Below are 16,475 nucleotides of genomic sequence, written 5' to 3' on the forward strand. Positions count from 1 at the left end.
ATTTGACAAAGGAGGCAAAAACATACAATGGAGCCAAGATAGTCTCTTCAATAAATGGTGTTGGGAAAATTGGACAGATATATGCAAGAAAATGAAACTAGACCACCAACTTACACCATACACAAAAATAAACTCAAAATGGATAAAGGACTTAAATGTACGACAGGAAACCATAAAAATTCTAGAAGAATCCAAAGGCAACAAAATCTCAGACATATGCCGAAGCAATTTCTTCACTGATACAGCTCTTAGGGCACTTGAAACTAAAGAAAAAATGAACAAATGGGACTACATCAAAATAAAAAGCTTCTGCACAGCAAAAGAAACCATCAACAAAACAATGAGAAAACCCACTATGTGGGAAAACATATGTGCCAATGTCATATCTGATAAGGGCCTAATCTCCAAAATTTATAGGGAACTCATACAAAAAATGGGCAAAGGACCTAAATAGACACCTTTCAAAAGAGGACATTCAGAAAGCCAAGAGACATATGAAAACATGCTCAAAGTCACTAATCATCCGAGAGATGCAAATCAAAACCACAATGAGGTACCATCTCACACCTGTCAGAATGGCTATCATCAACAAATCAACAAACGACAAGTGCTTGAGAGGATGTGGAGAAAAAGGAACACTTGTGCACTGCTGGTGGGAATGCAGACTGGTGTAGCCACTATGGAAGACAGTATGGAGTTTCCTTAAAAAACTGAAAATGGAACTCCCATTTGACCCTGTGATCCCACTTCTAGGAATATATCCCAAGAAACCAGAAACACCAATCAGAAAGGATATATGCACCCCTATGTTCATAGCAGCACAATTCACCATAGCTAAGATCTGGAAACAGCCTAAGTGCCCATCAGTAGATGAATGGATTAGAAAACTGTGGTACATCTACACGATGGAATACTATGCTGCTCTAAAAAGGAAGAAACTCTTACCATTTGCAACGTCATGGATAGAACTGGAGAGCATTATGCTAAGTGAAATAAGCCAGTCAATGAAGGAAAAATACCACATGATCTCACTCATTCATGGATAATAGAGACCATTATAAACTTTTGAACAATAATAGATACAGAGGCAGAGCTGCCTCAAACAGATTGTCAAACTGCAGCGGGAAGGCCAGGGAGGGTTGGGGGGCAGGAGGTAGGTGGGTAAGAGATCAACTAAAGGACTTGTATGCCTGCATATAAGCATAACCAATGGACATAAGACACTGGGGGATAGGGGAGGCTAGGGGACTGTCTAGGGCGGGGGGATAAAATGGACACATATGTAATACCCTTTGTAATACTTTAAGCAATAAATAATAATATTAAAAAGAAAGTGAAAGGATGGAAAAAAATTTCCCATGCAAATAGAAAAGAAAAATAAAAACCTGGAGTAGCAATACTCATATCTGACAAAAGAGACTTTAAAATGAAGGCCATCGAAAGAGACAACAAAGTTGCCCTAGCTGGTTTGGCTCAGTGGATAGAGCATAAGGGTCTCAGGTTTGATTCTGGTGAAGGGCACATGCCCAGGTTGCGCTCCATCCGCAGTAGAGGTCATGCAGGAGGCAGTCTATCAATGATTCTCTCTCGTCATTGATGTGTCTATCTCTATTTCCCTCTCTGAAATCAACAAAAATGTATTTAAATAAAGAGAGAGACAACAAAGTTCACTACATAATACTAAAGAGATTGATCCAACAAGAGTATATAACTCTGATAAACATATATGAACCCAATATAGCTGCACCTAAATATATAACAAATCTTCTAGAGGACTTTAATGGAGAGATTGACAACAATACAGTCATGGTAGGGGACTTTAAACCCCTTTCACTTCACTGGACAGATCTTCCAGACGAAAACATAACAAGGAAATAGAGATGCTAAAGGTCACAGCGGATCAGATGGATTTAATAGATATTTATCGAATATTTCACCCAACGCAGCAGAATGTACATTCTCAAGTGCACATGGATCATTCACAAAGATAGACCACATGTTAGGACACAAAACAAGTCTCTACAAGTTTAAGAAGTCTGAAATCATATCAAGCATCTTCTCAGATCACAGTGGAATGAAATTAGAAATCAACTACAGTAGAAACACCCAAAACATTCATACACGTGAGACTAAATAGCATGTTATTAAACACTGAATGGGTTACCAACAAGATCAAGAAAGAAATAAAAAAAAAACTTCCTGGAAACAAATGAATATGAACACACAACAACCCCAAATCTCTGGGACACAGGAAAAGCAGTCCTGAGAGGGAAATTCATTGCACTACAGGCATACCTCAAAAAACAAGAAAAATCAGCAATGAACTAATTAACCCTACAACTTAAAGAACTAGAAAGAGAACTACAAGTAAAGCCCAGAGTAAGTAGAAAAAAGGAAATAATAAGAATTAGAGCAGAAATAAATAACATAGAGACTAAAAAACAATACAAAAAATCAATGAAAGCAAGAGCTGGTTCTTTGAAAGGGTAAACAAAATTGATAAACCACTAGCCAGATTCATCAAGAAACAAAGAGAGAGGAAATGAAAAAAGTAATATCAGAAATGAAAGTGAAGAAGTAACCACGGACACTACAGGAATACAAAGGATTGTAAGAAAATACTATGAACAGCCGTAAGCGGTTTGGCTCAGCGGATAGAGTGTAGGCCTGTGGACTGAAGGGTCCCAGGTTCGATTCCGGTCAAGGGCATGTGCCTTGGTTGCCGGCACATCCCCAGTAGGGGCCATGCAGTTGGCAGCTGATCGATATTTCTCTCTTATCGATGATTCTAACTCTCTATCTCTCTCCCTTCCTCTCTGTAAAAAATCAAAAAAATGTATTTAAAAAAATGGTTGTTGGATTTTGTCAAATCCTTTTTCTGCATCTATTGATATAATCATGTGATTTTTGTTTTTCAGTTTGTTTATGTGATGTATCATGTTTATTGATTTGTGAATATTGTACCAGCCTTGCATCCCTGGAATAAATCCCACTTGATCATGGTGCATGATCTCTTTAATATATTGCTGGATGCGATTTGCTAATATTTTGTTGAGGATTTTAGCATCTATGTTTATCAGGGATATTGGCCTGTAATTCTCTTTCTTTGTAGTGTCTTTATCTGGTTTTGGAATTAGGATAATGCTGGCCTTGTAAAGAGAGAAGGTTGAGAACCGCTGCCTTATAGCATTTTATTTTTTTTATCTCAAGAGAAACTATCTTAAATATAATAATATTACACGCAATAAAAACTAATATTTCAAGAAAAAATCATTTTAAGTATAATAATATTATCAAAACTGTATAATAGTATGATATCACAAACATTGTAGGAAATATTAAAAATCTTCCAATAACAGGATTATTACTATTATATTCTAAAATATTTTTTTCTTCAGTGTCTATTTTTGTTAATCAGTTTATGTTGTTCATTATATTCCACAAAAGAGTGAGATCATGTGATATTTATCTTTCTCCCACTGGCTTATATCACTTAGCATGATGCTCAGAGCTGGTTCTCTGGCACAGGCCACATCCACAGGGTCTGGGGTCTCAGGTCCTGGAGGAACTAAGAAGCCACGTCTGCTCTGGGGATGATGCGGCAGTACACCTCTGTGTTTGGGTTGAGTAATTCCTGTCAAAGAAAGAAGAGATCTCTGAGCCCTGCAGCCTCCTCAGAACACGTGCTGTGGGGCCCCATGGGGGCTGACTGTGCTGGGGCGTCTCTCCCCGGGCACCTTCCTCCCCCCACCCTCTGTTGTCACTTTTCGCTGCCCTTTCCTGAGCCTGGAAGCACAGCCAGGGCTGGGATGGGGGCAGGTCCTGGGACTTCTGGGACCTGCAGGACAGAATGTTCATAACCCGCACTCACCTCGTAGATGGGGCCTGTTGTCCTGGGGTCGGGTAGGGGGCCCTGTGCAGGGGTAGAGACGGCATTAGAGGATGGGGAGGGAGAAGCTGTCACTCTGCTTTCTGAGCAGCTGTCTTCACAACTGTAGCCCAGCACCTGAATTTCAGCCCACACTGCACCCCCTCACCCTTGTTAGCCTGGGACCTCTGGCTGGTGCTCCCAGTGCCCATTCTGCTCCATGCTGGACTCCAGGGTTCCCCTCAGACTCCGGCCCTGCCCCGTTCACCCCTGATGTGAGGGCCCCACTAGGCCAGGGTAGGGCTCCCCTTGTGCTGCCTGTTCTGGTGAAGGAGTCTTTGCTGTGTTTCGAGGTTGGAGGGTGCCCCTGCCCTGAGCGTGGGTCACTGAGACCCTGGGTGAGGTACAAGGGAGGGGATGGACTTACCGGGAAGGCAGAGGTTCCAGAGGGACCCTGGCCTGGGAGCAGAGACAGGAGGCGTTAGCACCCAGAGGGGAGGAAGCTTTGGCCTGTTCTCCCAGGAGGGGGTGGTTCTTTAGCTCCCAAGAGCCAGGGGTGAAAGTGCATTTCCCTAAGGTGAGACCCTCTGGCCATTTTAGGGTCCAGTGAGAGAGAGGTGGTGACACATGACACTGTCTACAGGTCAGGTTGACTGGCGAGTAGGGGTCCCCTGTGCAGAGTGGTGATGAGAATCCCCCTTGAAGCCCAGGGAAGGGTCAGAGGCTGAGGGACAAGGGCAGGAGTGGACACTGTGGAGCAGGCCAAGGGGCTCCAGGCTGAACAGACACTCACCAGGGGTGGCCGCTGGAGGTGGGTGCTCTCGGAGGCCATGCGGGTCACTGGCCCTGGGAAAGGTCCGACTGATTTGTGAGGGTGCAGGGGAGCTTTGGTGTCACAACAGGGGGCAAGGAGGGTCTCCTTCCCCAGCAGAAGGTGGAGGCCTCTCTCCACTGTTTAGGGGGTGTGGGCCCAAAGAGGGGAACTGACACAAGGTCTTAGGGACCCACGTTGACCTGGGCCCACAGGGAAAGGACCCTCAGGCAGATGGGGGTCTGGGAGGAGTTACCAGGGAAGGGGCTGAGGACCCAGGACAGGAATCCACCCCGAAGGTCTGACTTAGTGGAAAAGTCAAGGCCTCAGGGGTCAGCAGTGCCAGCCTCTCATGTAGCATCTGGATGAGTGTGGTGCCTGCTGTGGCCAGACCCGCCCTCAGGCCTATAGAGCTACACTGTGACCATGGCCTTTCCTGTCTCCATCCACCTGAAGCAGAGTCCAAAAGGACACCACAGGTTCCACTGTCCTCCCATCTCACACATCAGGATTGTAGTTAATAAACTGGCTTCATGGGGGCATTTGACACAACCCACTCTGTCCAGGCTCTTCCACCCTCAGCTGTGTGGCCTTGGCCAGATTGACTTTCAGACTCTGAGGCAGCCCATCCCCTCACCAGGGAGGCTGGACTTAGATAAGCAACAGGAGGTGCCTTACTGAGCACTTACTACCTGCCGGCACAGCTGCAGGTTTGTGGAGAAAACCAGGACAATCCTGAGGGAACAGTTCCTTAACGGTGCCTCATTTATAGGCGAGGAAGCTGTTGAGGAAACCACCCTGGTCAGCAGCTGGTGCGGGAGGCACTGGGTGTAGGGAGGTAGGGACATCCACGGGGAAGATGGAGGCTACAGGGAGCCGGCCCAGAACCCTCTGAGGAAGGTGCCTTTTTGCTCTTGGCCTGGGCAACACTGGGGGTCAGCCTGGGTCAGGGGGCAGGATTAGGGTGAGGGTGAAGGATATGCCATGGTACCTCCTAGTCCTCCTGAGGTACAGGAAATAGCCCAGGGAGGCCCCCAGAGCCACCACGACGAGGACCCCGATCACGCTGCCAATGATGGTCCCCACAGAGTAGCCGGTGTAGTTTTGTTCTGCTGAAAGGAGAAGGAAAGGGGGAGGGGTGAAGGCCCAAGTCCACTCAGAGGAAACCAGGAGGGACTTTTCAGGGGGAGGCCTGATGAGGGAGGAAGGAACTGCCACCTAGACTGTGCTGTTTGGGAGTGTCAGTCCTCCTGACACCCCACTTCTGGTGGTTGCATCATTCTCTGGTTTGCACATTCGAAACCTTCCATTGGCTCTACCTTTTCACGTACTCTCACACCCACCATTCCCATGTCCTGGTAATTTCCCGCTTAACTCTTGTTTCCCTCACATGTTCTGTCTCTTACTCCCGTTTCTTCTTTTCCATCACTATGGACAGTTTTAGCGGGCACCTTACCTGCCAACTCACAGCTGATGAGTAATAACAATGTGCTGAATGTTTTCAAAGGTCCAGTAGGGTGGGAAATACTCTACTTTCGTGTCATCTGATCCTTCCACCCCCACCAGGGACAGGGGTGTTACCCCCATGAGCATAAATAGAATCAGGATGGGAGGTGCTTAATAAATTTCTGGAGTCACAGAACCGGTGAGTGATAAATGACATTTTCAAGTTCTGCTTGACTTCACAGCTACTGACAACAGCATTTATAAAAATAACAGTAATAATTGGTACACTGACTGAGTCCTGACTGAGCCTGACCATGTCTGAGGGCTTTAACTCATTAACCTCACAAGAATTATCCTAACAACGGTGTTTAGGTCCAGCTGTTTTATTCCAGTTTAGAGATGAGGAAACTGAGGCTCAGATAGGTGAGAGCCTTCCCTGTGGTCAGACAGCTTAGACTCATAGATCCGAGACAATGACAAGATTAGCCTAATACTGGGGTCCGTACCCATGTGCTCTATAGGCTCTGAAGGAGGCTCCCACCTCCTCAAGGCTTTCATCCATTTCACCCCCTGCCCTTGAAATATACAAAGAGCAAGTCAGAGAGGTGGAGAGTCACTTACATTGCACATCCAACCTGAGGGGCTCACTTATGCCGGAACTGACGGGGTTGAAGACCTCACACTGATAACCCCCAGCATCCTCCCTCCTGACGGGGTCTATGGTGAGGGTGCTGTTGTCCTGGGACAGCTTCATCCTGTCCGTGAGCAGTAGATTCTGGTTCTCGAAGAGCCACCGGATGGAGATCCCCCTGTCATTTATGAGGCAGATCAGGACCACGGTGTCCTTATGTTCTGTGACTGTGACATTGCTGGCTCGGATGGAGGGCTTCCCCACTGGCTCTGTGGAGAAACAGAGGAGGTGACTGACTGAGAGTGGGCTCCTTCCCCAGAGATCTCAGCCAATCACAGGCCACAGTGATCCCTATAAAGGTCACCAGAGGAGGACTCTGACCTCTGCAGAGTGAGGATCTTTGTTCAGGTGACAGTCTGTAAGGAGAGGGTTATACCTCTCCTCTGGCCTACAGATCACCTCAGGGTGACCCCTGACCTGTCTCCCTGGTTATCTGAGGTATTAGCACCAGGTGCCTTATAGCGTGTGTTCAGCATCTTCATCACCAGGTGGCATTTTCCACCCACTGACTTTTGTGTGACTTTTCCCCTGACCTTTCTCTAACTTTCTAAATACACACACCCCCTTTCTAGTATAGTGGTTATTCGTAGAGATGGGAAGGCATTTCCCGTTTGTTAAATAATTTATTAGAGAATATAGCCCAGCCAATCTTCATGGCCTTAGGACCTGGAGAAGTTTCAATCTAAAGGATTTCTCAGTGTGAACTGGACTTTCACTTCCTGGCCTGTGGATTTAATATCAGGGAGAAGGAAGTCCCTAGAGAGAAGTAGTCAGGTTTAACATCAGGCTGGTACTCTTAGCGTCTTCAGTAAAATACACACCTTGTGTTACTGCTCCTACTGTCCCCTGAATCTACCTACTTGTCAAGTAAGCACCACCATTCACTGTGCTCCATAGGAATGTCACATAGGCTCATGTCACAGTGTTGTTCAGCTGGTGACTTCAGAGCCAGGACACAGCTCAGAGGAGTCTCCCCTGTGACTCACTTTCTCCCCATTTCCATGCAGCCTGGTCTGAGGGAGGCCGTGGTGTCGATGGGTGACATGATTTCACGAGTTGGAGGACAGGCCACCCATGCACCTTCACCACGGACCCCTGTCCCACCACAGAGGGCACAGAGCAGCCAGTCACCAGGTGAACCTGGAGCAGAGCAGGGAGCAGGGGTCTGTCCTGCTCACCCCTCCTCAGAGATGGTTTCCTCCTTTAGTTTGGGGAAAAGAGGTGAGCTTGTTCAAAGCCTTGTATGTTCCTTGTAGCACATGGAGTAGGTACAGACAGGAGGTGACAGAAGGAAAGTGTTAGTGACAGAAGAAGCAGCTTGACCTTGAGGACTTTTGTTTTCCGCTCTGGGAAGCCCCTCCGTCTACCACTTGACTCTTTCTGGGGCTGAGAGAACCCCCTCCTCACGTTCCTAGGCTGCAGCCCAGCTCTGCCATGAGAAGTCAGAATAGCAAGGGGAGGAGAGTCTACAGAGATGTAGTGAGAGGGCTCAGGGGAAGACTGTGATTTGCTTGTGTCCATGGCCACAGGATGGGAGACAACACCCGCCAGGCTCTTTTGTGAAAACCAGACAGACCTGCAACCCACAGCCTGGTGCCGATGGTCCAGGAGGCACTTACCATAGACTGTGATAGTCTTGATAATTGTCTTATGGAGACCAGAGACAGAGTTATAGGTGAGGCAGGTATAGGATCCACTATAATTTGCAGTGATGTTGGGGATAAAGAGCTCCTGTGCGGGGTGCTGGGAACTCCCATTGATAAGCCAAGAATACTGTGCAGGCGGGTGAGAGGCTGCCTGGCAGGAGAGTTTGAGGTTTGTCCCACGTAGGTAATGGGAGTCTGAGGGGGAAATGGTGGGGGTGTCCGGGCCATCTGGAGCAAAGAGAACAAAGCCACACATGATGTAATCAGAGGGAAGGGGAAGGTCTGGTCTGTGTAAGGGCCACACTCTCCCTCTGAAATGGGTCAGAGCCTTGTTTTAAAATGTCCCACCCATCGCTTCTTGGTCTTTTGGCTAAGATCAGCTGTAAAATGTCCCACCCATAGCCCCCTGTGCTCACTGAGCCTGAGTCTGAAACATTAACCTCTTTGTCCCATGAAAACTTGTTAACCCCCTGAGCCTTTCCAAACAGGAGTATCTCGTCCCCTCCTAGTCTTGGCTCAAGGCCGAGCCTTGCCAGTTGTGCCTGGGACAGGAACTCATGTTCCCCCTGGGTATTCAAAGTGGGGGTCTGTGTGCGTGGACCTGAGAAGGACGGATGTATCCTGGCCTCTGGCAGTGTGAATTCATGTGGGCAGCCTGGCCCAGGCAGGGAGAGAAGTTACTCACAGACAACATTCAGGGTGAATGGGTCACTGCGGCGAGCACTCACGAGGTTCCGGGTTTCACACTCATAGGGCCCTTTGTCTTTCCTTGTGACAAGGAGTAAAGTGAGAGTCCTGTTGTCCTTGGACAGCTGTAGCCTGGCACTGGATGGGAGACTCTGACTGTTGATCAACCACAGGTAGGTGGTGTCCTGAGTCTGAGGTTCACACGTTAACAGGACAGGGTCCTTGTGCTCCACGGGGAGGGAGTTGTTGCTTGTGATGCTGGGTTTGGGTAACTCTGCTGTGCAGATAACAGAGAGAACATTGCCCATTGAGTCCTCCAAAGGCTTCTTCAATCAGAATTGGTGCCTCTCAGCCAACTTGAGTTCTTAAAGAAATAAGGCAGGTCTGTGCATCACGAGACAAACAAATGCATGAGGAGTTGAGCGCTCAGAGATTGTAAGGCCGCCTGCTTTATGTCTGGGAGAAACAGCATAGACTTTTTCAGGTGTCAGACAACTATCAGGGTTTGGTCACAGAGAGACGCAGGGCTGGGAGTCAGAGACCACCCGGCACCTCTCCTGGCTCCTCACTGACGAGCTGACTGTCTAGCTGATGTTGGTGCCTCACCTGGATGTGCAGGAGTTGAGTCCCTTCCAGCTACACAGACCTACATTGCCGGGTTGAGATGTGTTTCCACTGAAGCCTCACATTCCAGGGTTAACCTAGAGATGAGTAATGATGGGCCACCCATGGTGGTTAAACCCTGAGAGGACTGGGTAGTGTGGTCCTGAACTGGGTGTCTGGACAGAAAAAATACATGGGAGACCAGAAGCAAGTCTGGCTGTGAGTTTAGTACCCAGGCTGCAGGGCCACGAGGTGTGGCCGTCTGCCCAGGAGTTCGCTGGTGACTGACATGAGACAGTGACCCCAGAAAGGGCAGAGCAGAGTCCAGGAATGACTTACAAAAGAGTGAGGGTCAGTGGGAGCTGGATGGCGGTGGCAGCGGAGCGATGCTCTCTGTCCTTGGTCTTTAATGTCCTTTCTGGGACTGCAGAGGGCAGGGATCCTTCCTCAACACGCAGACAATAGCATGTACCGAAGTGGGGCTTGTGGAGGTGGGGTAGCATGAACTTGCTGAAAATACGGCCCTCATGGTCCATTTGTGTTTGGCAGTTATGAGATAGATTTTGAGGTAAACTGTGAAAGAATATGTGAAAACCACTCATGCCCCAAAGTTCTAATGCTAGATTTTGGAGGAATCTCTGTCTAGAGAGCACGAAGGTCATAGACCAAGTTCTGCCGTCCAACCAGGTCACACTGTGACCAAAGGAAGATGCCACAGTGGGTTTGGAATCAGGGACTCCCTGGGATAGAGAGAAGGTGAGTCCTGCTAAGGGAACAGAAGTTACGGGGGGTTGGAGGGAGGGTGAGTCCAGGTGTCTCTGCTGAATAAAGGGGGGGATGACACCAAATTGGTCGAAAGGACATGTGCCATGTTAGTAAAGTTGGAGAGAAGGTCCCTCCCTGTTTCTATGGACAGTCAGGCAGGTGGGGAGGAGCCCCCACACGGGCCTGTGACATAAGTTCTTCCTTGTCTTTCTAACTCAGGAAACAACTGGAGTTTAGTCATATTCATTCAAATCAGGCAGCATCTAAGAGAAAGGAGAGTGGCTGGTGGATCTCACAGTCTGAGAGGATCCCACTCTGGGGTCAAGGTGTCATCACGAGGACACACGTGTGTGAAACAGGCAGTGAACCAGTCAGATGGTGCAGGGACACCAGGCCCATCTTGGGAAGGTCTCAGGAGCCAGTGAGAGGAATGGGAGCCTCACACCAGGACAAGTTTGTGAGTCACCAGTCAGGGGTGAAGTGAGCCCGTGAGCTTTTGGGGACTGAGACCTGTCCTTCTGCCTTTGACTTCTTGGTTAAGTCATATAGAGAGAAGGTCAATGGTTCACATGCCCCTGTCATGTGCCTGTTCATATTGTTGACCTCAGAGGGGAAGGAACCTGCATGGGGGCCCAGCAGCAGCTCTTTCTCCTGGTGACCTGGGAAACTAGCTCAGGATGGATCCAAAGCTGCTGTTCCTACTGCTATCTGTGTCCTCTCCTCTTGCCCGGGAGGGTGGGCCTGGACACAGGTGTTAGCAGGACAATCTGCACAGTGGGTTAATCAGAGCAGGGCAGTGTGTCTGGAGTGAAGGAAGAGGCAGATAAGGGACATGGAAGGAGCAGATAGAGGCAGTGGGGGTTATGCGTGACTTCAAAGACCCCAGGGACCAAGAGCCCACAGCTGCCCCAGGGCAGGAGCAGTGCAGCCTGGAAATCCTTCCCACAGTGGAACAGCCCCACAGTCACCAAGGGACTTGGCTCCTGAGTGGGCTTCAGGGACAGGTGGTCAGAGGGATGGACATAGTTCTCAGCACCTGTAGGGACAGGGAACAGGTGTGTCTAAAGCCTTTTAGGAATCTGCATCCAGGTTCCAGTCTCTCTAGCGATTATGCATCATTCATTCATTCATTCATTCATTCATTCATTCATTCTGTCATCATTCACCATCATTCTTTCCCTCCTTAATGAAAGAGCAAGTGAGTGCTGGTGTAGGGTGGAGAGTGAGAAGGCAAAGTCCTTTCCTTCATAGCTAGTGGGAGTGGCGCCAACGCATCAGGAAACAAATAAGTGGTTTCAAGTTCAGTGCAGGGAGGGGTGGATCGGTAACCTGAGGGGAAGGCCTGGGCATTCCCTGTAGTGACTCTGAATGTTACTGTCGGTAATTTGATTCTAGAGTAAAATTAATTCTGCATTTGCTTAATCACCAGACCAGAAAATCTACCTTGAGCTGGGGACTGCTAAGAACAAGCACTGAACCAATGGCTGGTCTCAGGGTCCACAGACACCTCAGACCCTCGTGGTGGAGGAGAGGATGGGCTGTGGCTGTGCAAGGACCTTGCTGTGTCTGTGGGAGCCTGATTCAGTGACTGTATCACACTGTGCCTCCGTTTCCCCTGAATAAAAACAGAACAAATGGTAAATGGACTCTGGATTACCATGTTGTCTGTGAATTGACCTTAAAACACTCATAAATTCTTGACCACAAGCCCAGTATAGAGGAGACACTGACTTAAATGGCCACTGCCATTATTTGCCTCCATGAGAGAGAATTCCTGGGCTGAGCCCTGGTGGACGAGGAGCTGTCAGGAGCATCTTCTCTCCTCTGTTCCTTCCAGGAGACCTCACCTCCCTCTGGAGTCTCCTAAGTTCTTTAGAAGAGTCAGCTAATGATACGGGGTATTATGTCTATCTGTGCTTTCCTGACACCGCCTTAGGTGAAGGACTAGGCTCTGTCCCTGTCGTGTTGTGGCTCTTGGGGCTGAACCCTGGCTGGTGTGCAGAAGGAGAGCCACTGCTCCCACCCAGCCCTTCCAGGAGGTCAAACCCAATCTGACACAGGCTCCCCAGGTTCCCTGGAGTCAGGAGCCCTGGGACAGGGGTGTGGGAGGGGTTCCCAGGCTGAGCTTCTCAGTGAGGATTGCAGGGTCCCCTCAGGCCAGGGTGTGACCAAGCTCTGCAGGGTTTTCTCAGTGTCATGGTCATGGGGAGGGGCCCAGGGGCTGGACTGAGACTCTGCTGAGTCTCCTTCTGCTGAGTCACTCCCATGAGACTTCTCTCTGTGGAGAATGTCTGCAGGGCTGGAATCTGTGAAGGGAACTCTAATCTTAGTAAGTTTGTTTCCACTGTGTGTGACCTGCACTAAATGCCCAAACCCAGCCTGGGAGATGATGCAGAGGAGGATGGAGACAGAGTGCAGAGCTGTCAGTCCTGTGTGTGAAGTAGAGTTCACCCCACCTGACACCCAGAGGTCAGAGAGAAATCACTCACGGTATACATGGAGCCGTCCAGTTAATTGCATGCTCTGTAAATCTTTCCCTGTGGCTTGTAGGGTGTAGTATCCTGTGTCGTTCAGGGTGACGTTCTGGAACAGCAGGGATCCATTGGGGTATATTGTCTCTCTACCACTGTTTGCAGGCCCGAGGGTAGTTGTTTGAGTGTCTATTACATATGATATGATTTGACGGCTGCTGTCCACTATTTCCCCTTTGTACCAGGAATAGCCGAATAGATTCCCAGGCAGGTTGTGGACAAGGAGAAGGACATCCTTCCCTTCGGCAGCATTGGGTGGCACTGATTCAATAGTGAGCTGGGCAGTGGTGGGCAGGCTCCAGAAGGTTACGAGTGAGGCTAGGAGGGAAGAGAAATTGACCCATCTTTGGAGCTATGTATTGGGAAGGAGAGATGATGCTTTGGGTCTTTAGCTGGTCTCTTCATCATTCAGCCTTGGTGTGTGTGTGTGTGTGTGTGTGTGTGTGTGTGTGTGTGTCTCCTGTGGTCAAGGTCAGCAGTGTGGCCACCAATACTTCAGCACCTCTGAACCTATTATTTCCTCTGTTTTGAATACTGTTACCCAGGTGTCTGCCCTCAGACCTCTGTTGACACTCAGGGGTGTCCTTGGGAGACCCTTCCCTGATCACCTCCTCTGAAGACCTGTGTCTTCACTTTCTGATCTGCCCCTGGGCTGTTCCCTGCATGGCATTGTGGGGACCTGACAGCACATCTAGATCTTTCCTTGTCTGTCTCCTCCCCTTAGAACATGATCTTCATGGGGTAGGGGCTTGTCTGATCTTGTTGCACCCCAGTGCCTGCAACAGGCTGTAAGTACCTGTGCCTGAATGAGTGAGTGTTGCAGGGTCCTGCACCTCCTGGGAGGTAATTGCCCATTTCTGAGCTTGGTGGTAAGGACAATGTTTAGTGCCCCTGGTTACATTTCCTATCTCCTCACATAATTTGTTATTATCAAAAGTTTTCAGCATTCAACTCTCCGTGATGAGTAAGTTGGGAAATGAGCAGCCATTGAGGTTTTCCTGCCCCTCACCACTTCCACATCATTTTCCTGCTGCCTGGTTCCTTCTCCCATCCTACTCTGCTCCCCTGTCTTCTCTCCTCAAGTTCAGACAGAATCCTGCCCCCTCCCCCTTGTTTTCTCTGAGAGCCCTGTGCTCCCCAGGCATCCCCAGCTAGCCTGTGCCTCTCCTCCTCCCATCCACCACCAGGTAGTTGTCCCCTCTCACCAGCCAGCAGGAGCCCCTGCCTGGGGACAAGTCCTCTGTGGGCAGGGGCTGAGGGGATCTCCATGGTGTCTGCTGCCTGCTTTGTCCTTCCTTCTACAGGAAGAGCTTGGATTCCAGAAATGCTCACAAGCACTGCTGCCCTGCAGGGTGAGATGTGCTGCTCCTCCTCCCTGTGCACTGAACCTCCTCCTGGGCCAAGATCACTTCCCTGGTCACATGGGCCAGGGGCGGGGTCTATACCCAGGTTCCTCCCTGCCCTCCCCTTATTCCCCCCTCCCCCTTTCCTTTCCTCTATATTTGCTTTCCCTGTAACTGCTGAGGCTTCTACCTTCTTCTCCAGTGACTCCTCCTCATGTACACACACACACACACACACACACACACACACACACACACACACACCTTGCTTGTGTAGTAGGCAGTTAGGCCTGAGCATATCCTGGTTTTGCAGTTTAGGCCCTCTGATCTTTCATTTCACTGGTCATGTGGTTCAGACCCTTCCCTGACCTTTCCTCCTCTGGCATGTTCTTAGTCATGTGGGTTAGAGGCCAGTAGAGGGGAAATGAACAAGTGGACCAAAGAATAGCCCTTCAGCATTAAGCCCCCAGGACAATGAGGTTCTGACTGGCATCAAATACATCTAGGCCGCAGTTGTGTTTCAGCTCCAGGCCCAGGAAAGCAGAAAAACCAGATGAGTGAGGACATAGCTGACATCAGGATCTACTGCATTGACTGATGACCTTCGGCCCAAAAGGACACACCTGGAAACCTGATAAATATTTCATTGGGATCCTCCCCTGAGACCTCCAGATAACTGCCCTCATGAAGTAGGACCTTCTTCCAAAGTAAGAAGGAACTTGGCTTCTGAGGCTTATGCCTTAACAAGAAGGGATCTTCTCCTATAGTTCCAAGAGGGAATTTTTGGTTTACGGATCATTCCCAATGCTCCCCACCTGAGAAATCCTACATGAAGTCTAGTTAGGGGAGTCACACTTTCATAACTTTATTCTAATTCACAATATAGGAGTTTAGACTTTCAAAAGCATCGTTTTGCAAGTATCTTAGATAATTACTAGTACAGAACCAGCATTTTAGAGCTCAAGGGTTAAAAATCCTCTTGCAGGAGCCACACTACATAAATAGGAATGCTAGGGAGGGGACCTGCCCGACATGGGTTCCATGGCCTTATTTCCCCCAACTCCCCTTTTTCCATGATAAAGTATGGAAAGTAAGCCACTGCTTGACCTACCTAAGGTAAGTTAACGCTCAGGGAACCCTCTCCTGGTTCTTGACCTTACACAAAGGAGAGAACCTATGGGGCTTTGAAAGTTAAATCCCTTTGGCCCTGGAAACTAGAGACATTTTATTTCAACGGTGTAGTTTAAGTACTTGAATGTCACAATGTATGACCAAGATTGGAGAAAATGTTTCTTCTCCCAACTTTTATAGGGTGTGATTCTTAAATACTTTTATAATGTTCAAGGTATATACAAGGATATGTATTGTAACAATTATGGGTGTGAATTTTTTGCAAAGATTGTAGTTTCTCTATCTTGAGAAGGGAAATATTTTCATAAATTGTTTTTATTTTATAGGTACTAATAAAGTGAAAGAAAGCCCCTCTCCACCTCTTCCCCGCCCCCCCCCCCCCCCATAAAAGGAAGAAGAAGTAGGACACAGTGCGGCTCTTGTCTCTGGAGCACACCCGTGCCTTTCCCTACCCCCTACTTTCCTCAAGGCACTTATCTTTGTTTTCTTTCTCCTAAGCTCCAAGGGTCCTTGTTTTGCCACTGTAGCTAGTTTCCTGAGCCCATTTCTTCCACAGCTCACTTCTTCTACCTCTGTGACTTTCTAAATAAACTCTCTCTTATAATTTGAGCTCCTGACTGTGATTTCTTCTCTTAGCTGAACTCAAGTACCGAGGCTGCTGAACTGGGGGCCTAACTCTTCAGGTTAACACCTGGTGCCATGCCACCGCTCACAAATGGACAAGCAGAAGCTTGGGGTGTATGTATCCAGAGCGTCTCCCACAGCTCTGTGTGGAGTGCACAGTAGCCTTCCCACCGCCTTCTCTCATCCCCATTTGGCTCTTATCTTCAGAGCAGCAGCCTGGGGCGACATCAGGAATTCTGGTCACAGGGATGCCACCCCTTTGTGTATGGTATCATCTATGGAACTTTCTAAAGATTTCAATGTCCAGGTGACACCTTAGAAATGCTGCT

General features: G+C 48.7%; 1 protein-coding gene across 1 annotated transcript; it reads right to left on the minus strand.

Annotated features, from left to right (window-relative positions):
* Nucleotides 1–3,178: 3,178 nt before the first annotated feature.
* On the minus strand, nucleotides 3,179–14,317 carry LOC308531081 (cell adhesion molecule CEACAM6-like; the record flags this gene model as incomplete). Its single annotated transcript, XM_081107932.1, has 9 exons — nucleotides 3,179–3,634; nucleotides 3,872–3,913; nucleotides 4,296–4,327; nucleotides 5,671–5,791; nucleotides 6,747–7,025; nucleotides 8,436–8,690; nucleotides 9,148–9,426; nucleotides 13,007–13,366; nucleotides 14,254–14,317. 9 exons carry the CDS (start codon nucleotides 14,315–14,317, stop codon nucleotides 3,432–3,434), a joined length of 1,635 nt encoding a protein of 544 aa, XP_080964058.1. The 3' UTR covers nucleotides 3,179–3,431.
* Between the last annotated feature and the right edge of the window lie 2,158 nt (nucleotides 14,318–16,475).

The sequence above is a fragment of the Myotis nattereri genome, assembly GCF_964212035.1.
Source record: "Myotis nattereri genome assembly, chromosome: 15".
Taxonomy (NCBI): Eukaryota; Metazoa; Chordata; class Mammalia; order Chiroptera; family Vespertilionidae; genus Myotis; species Myotis nattereri.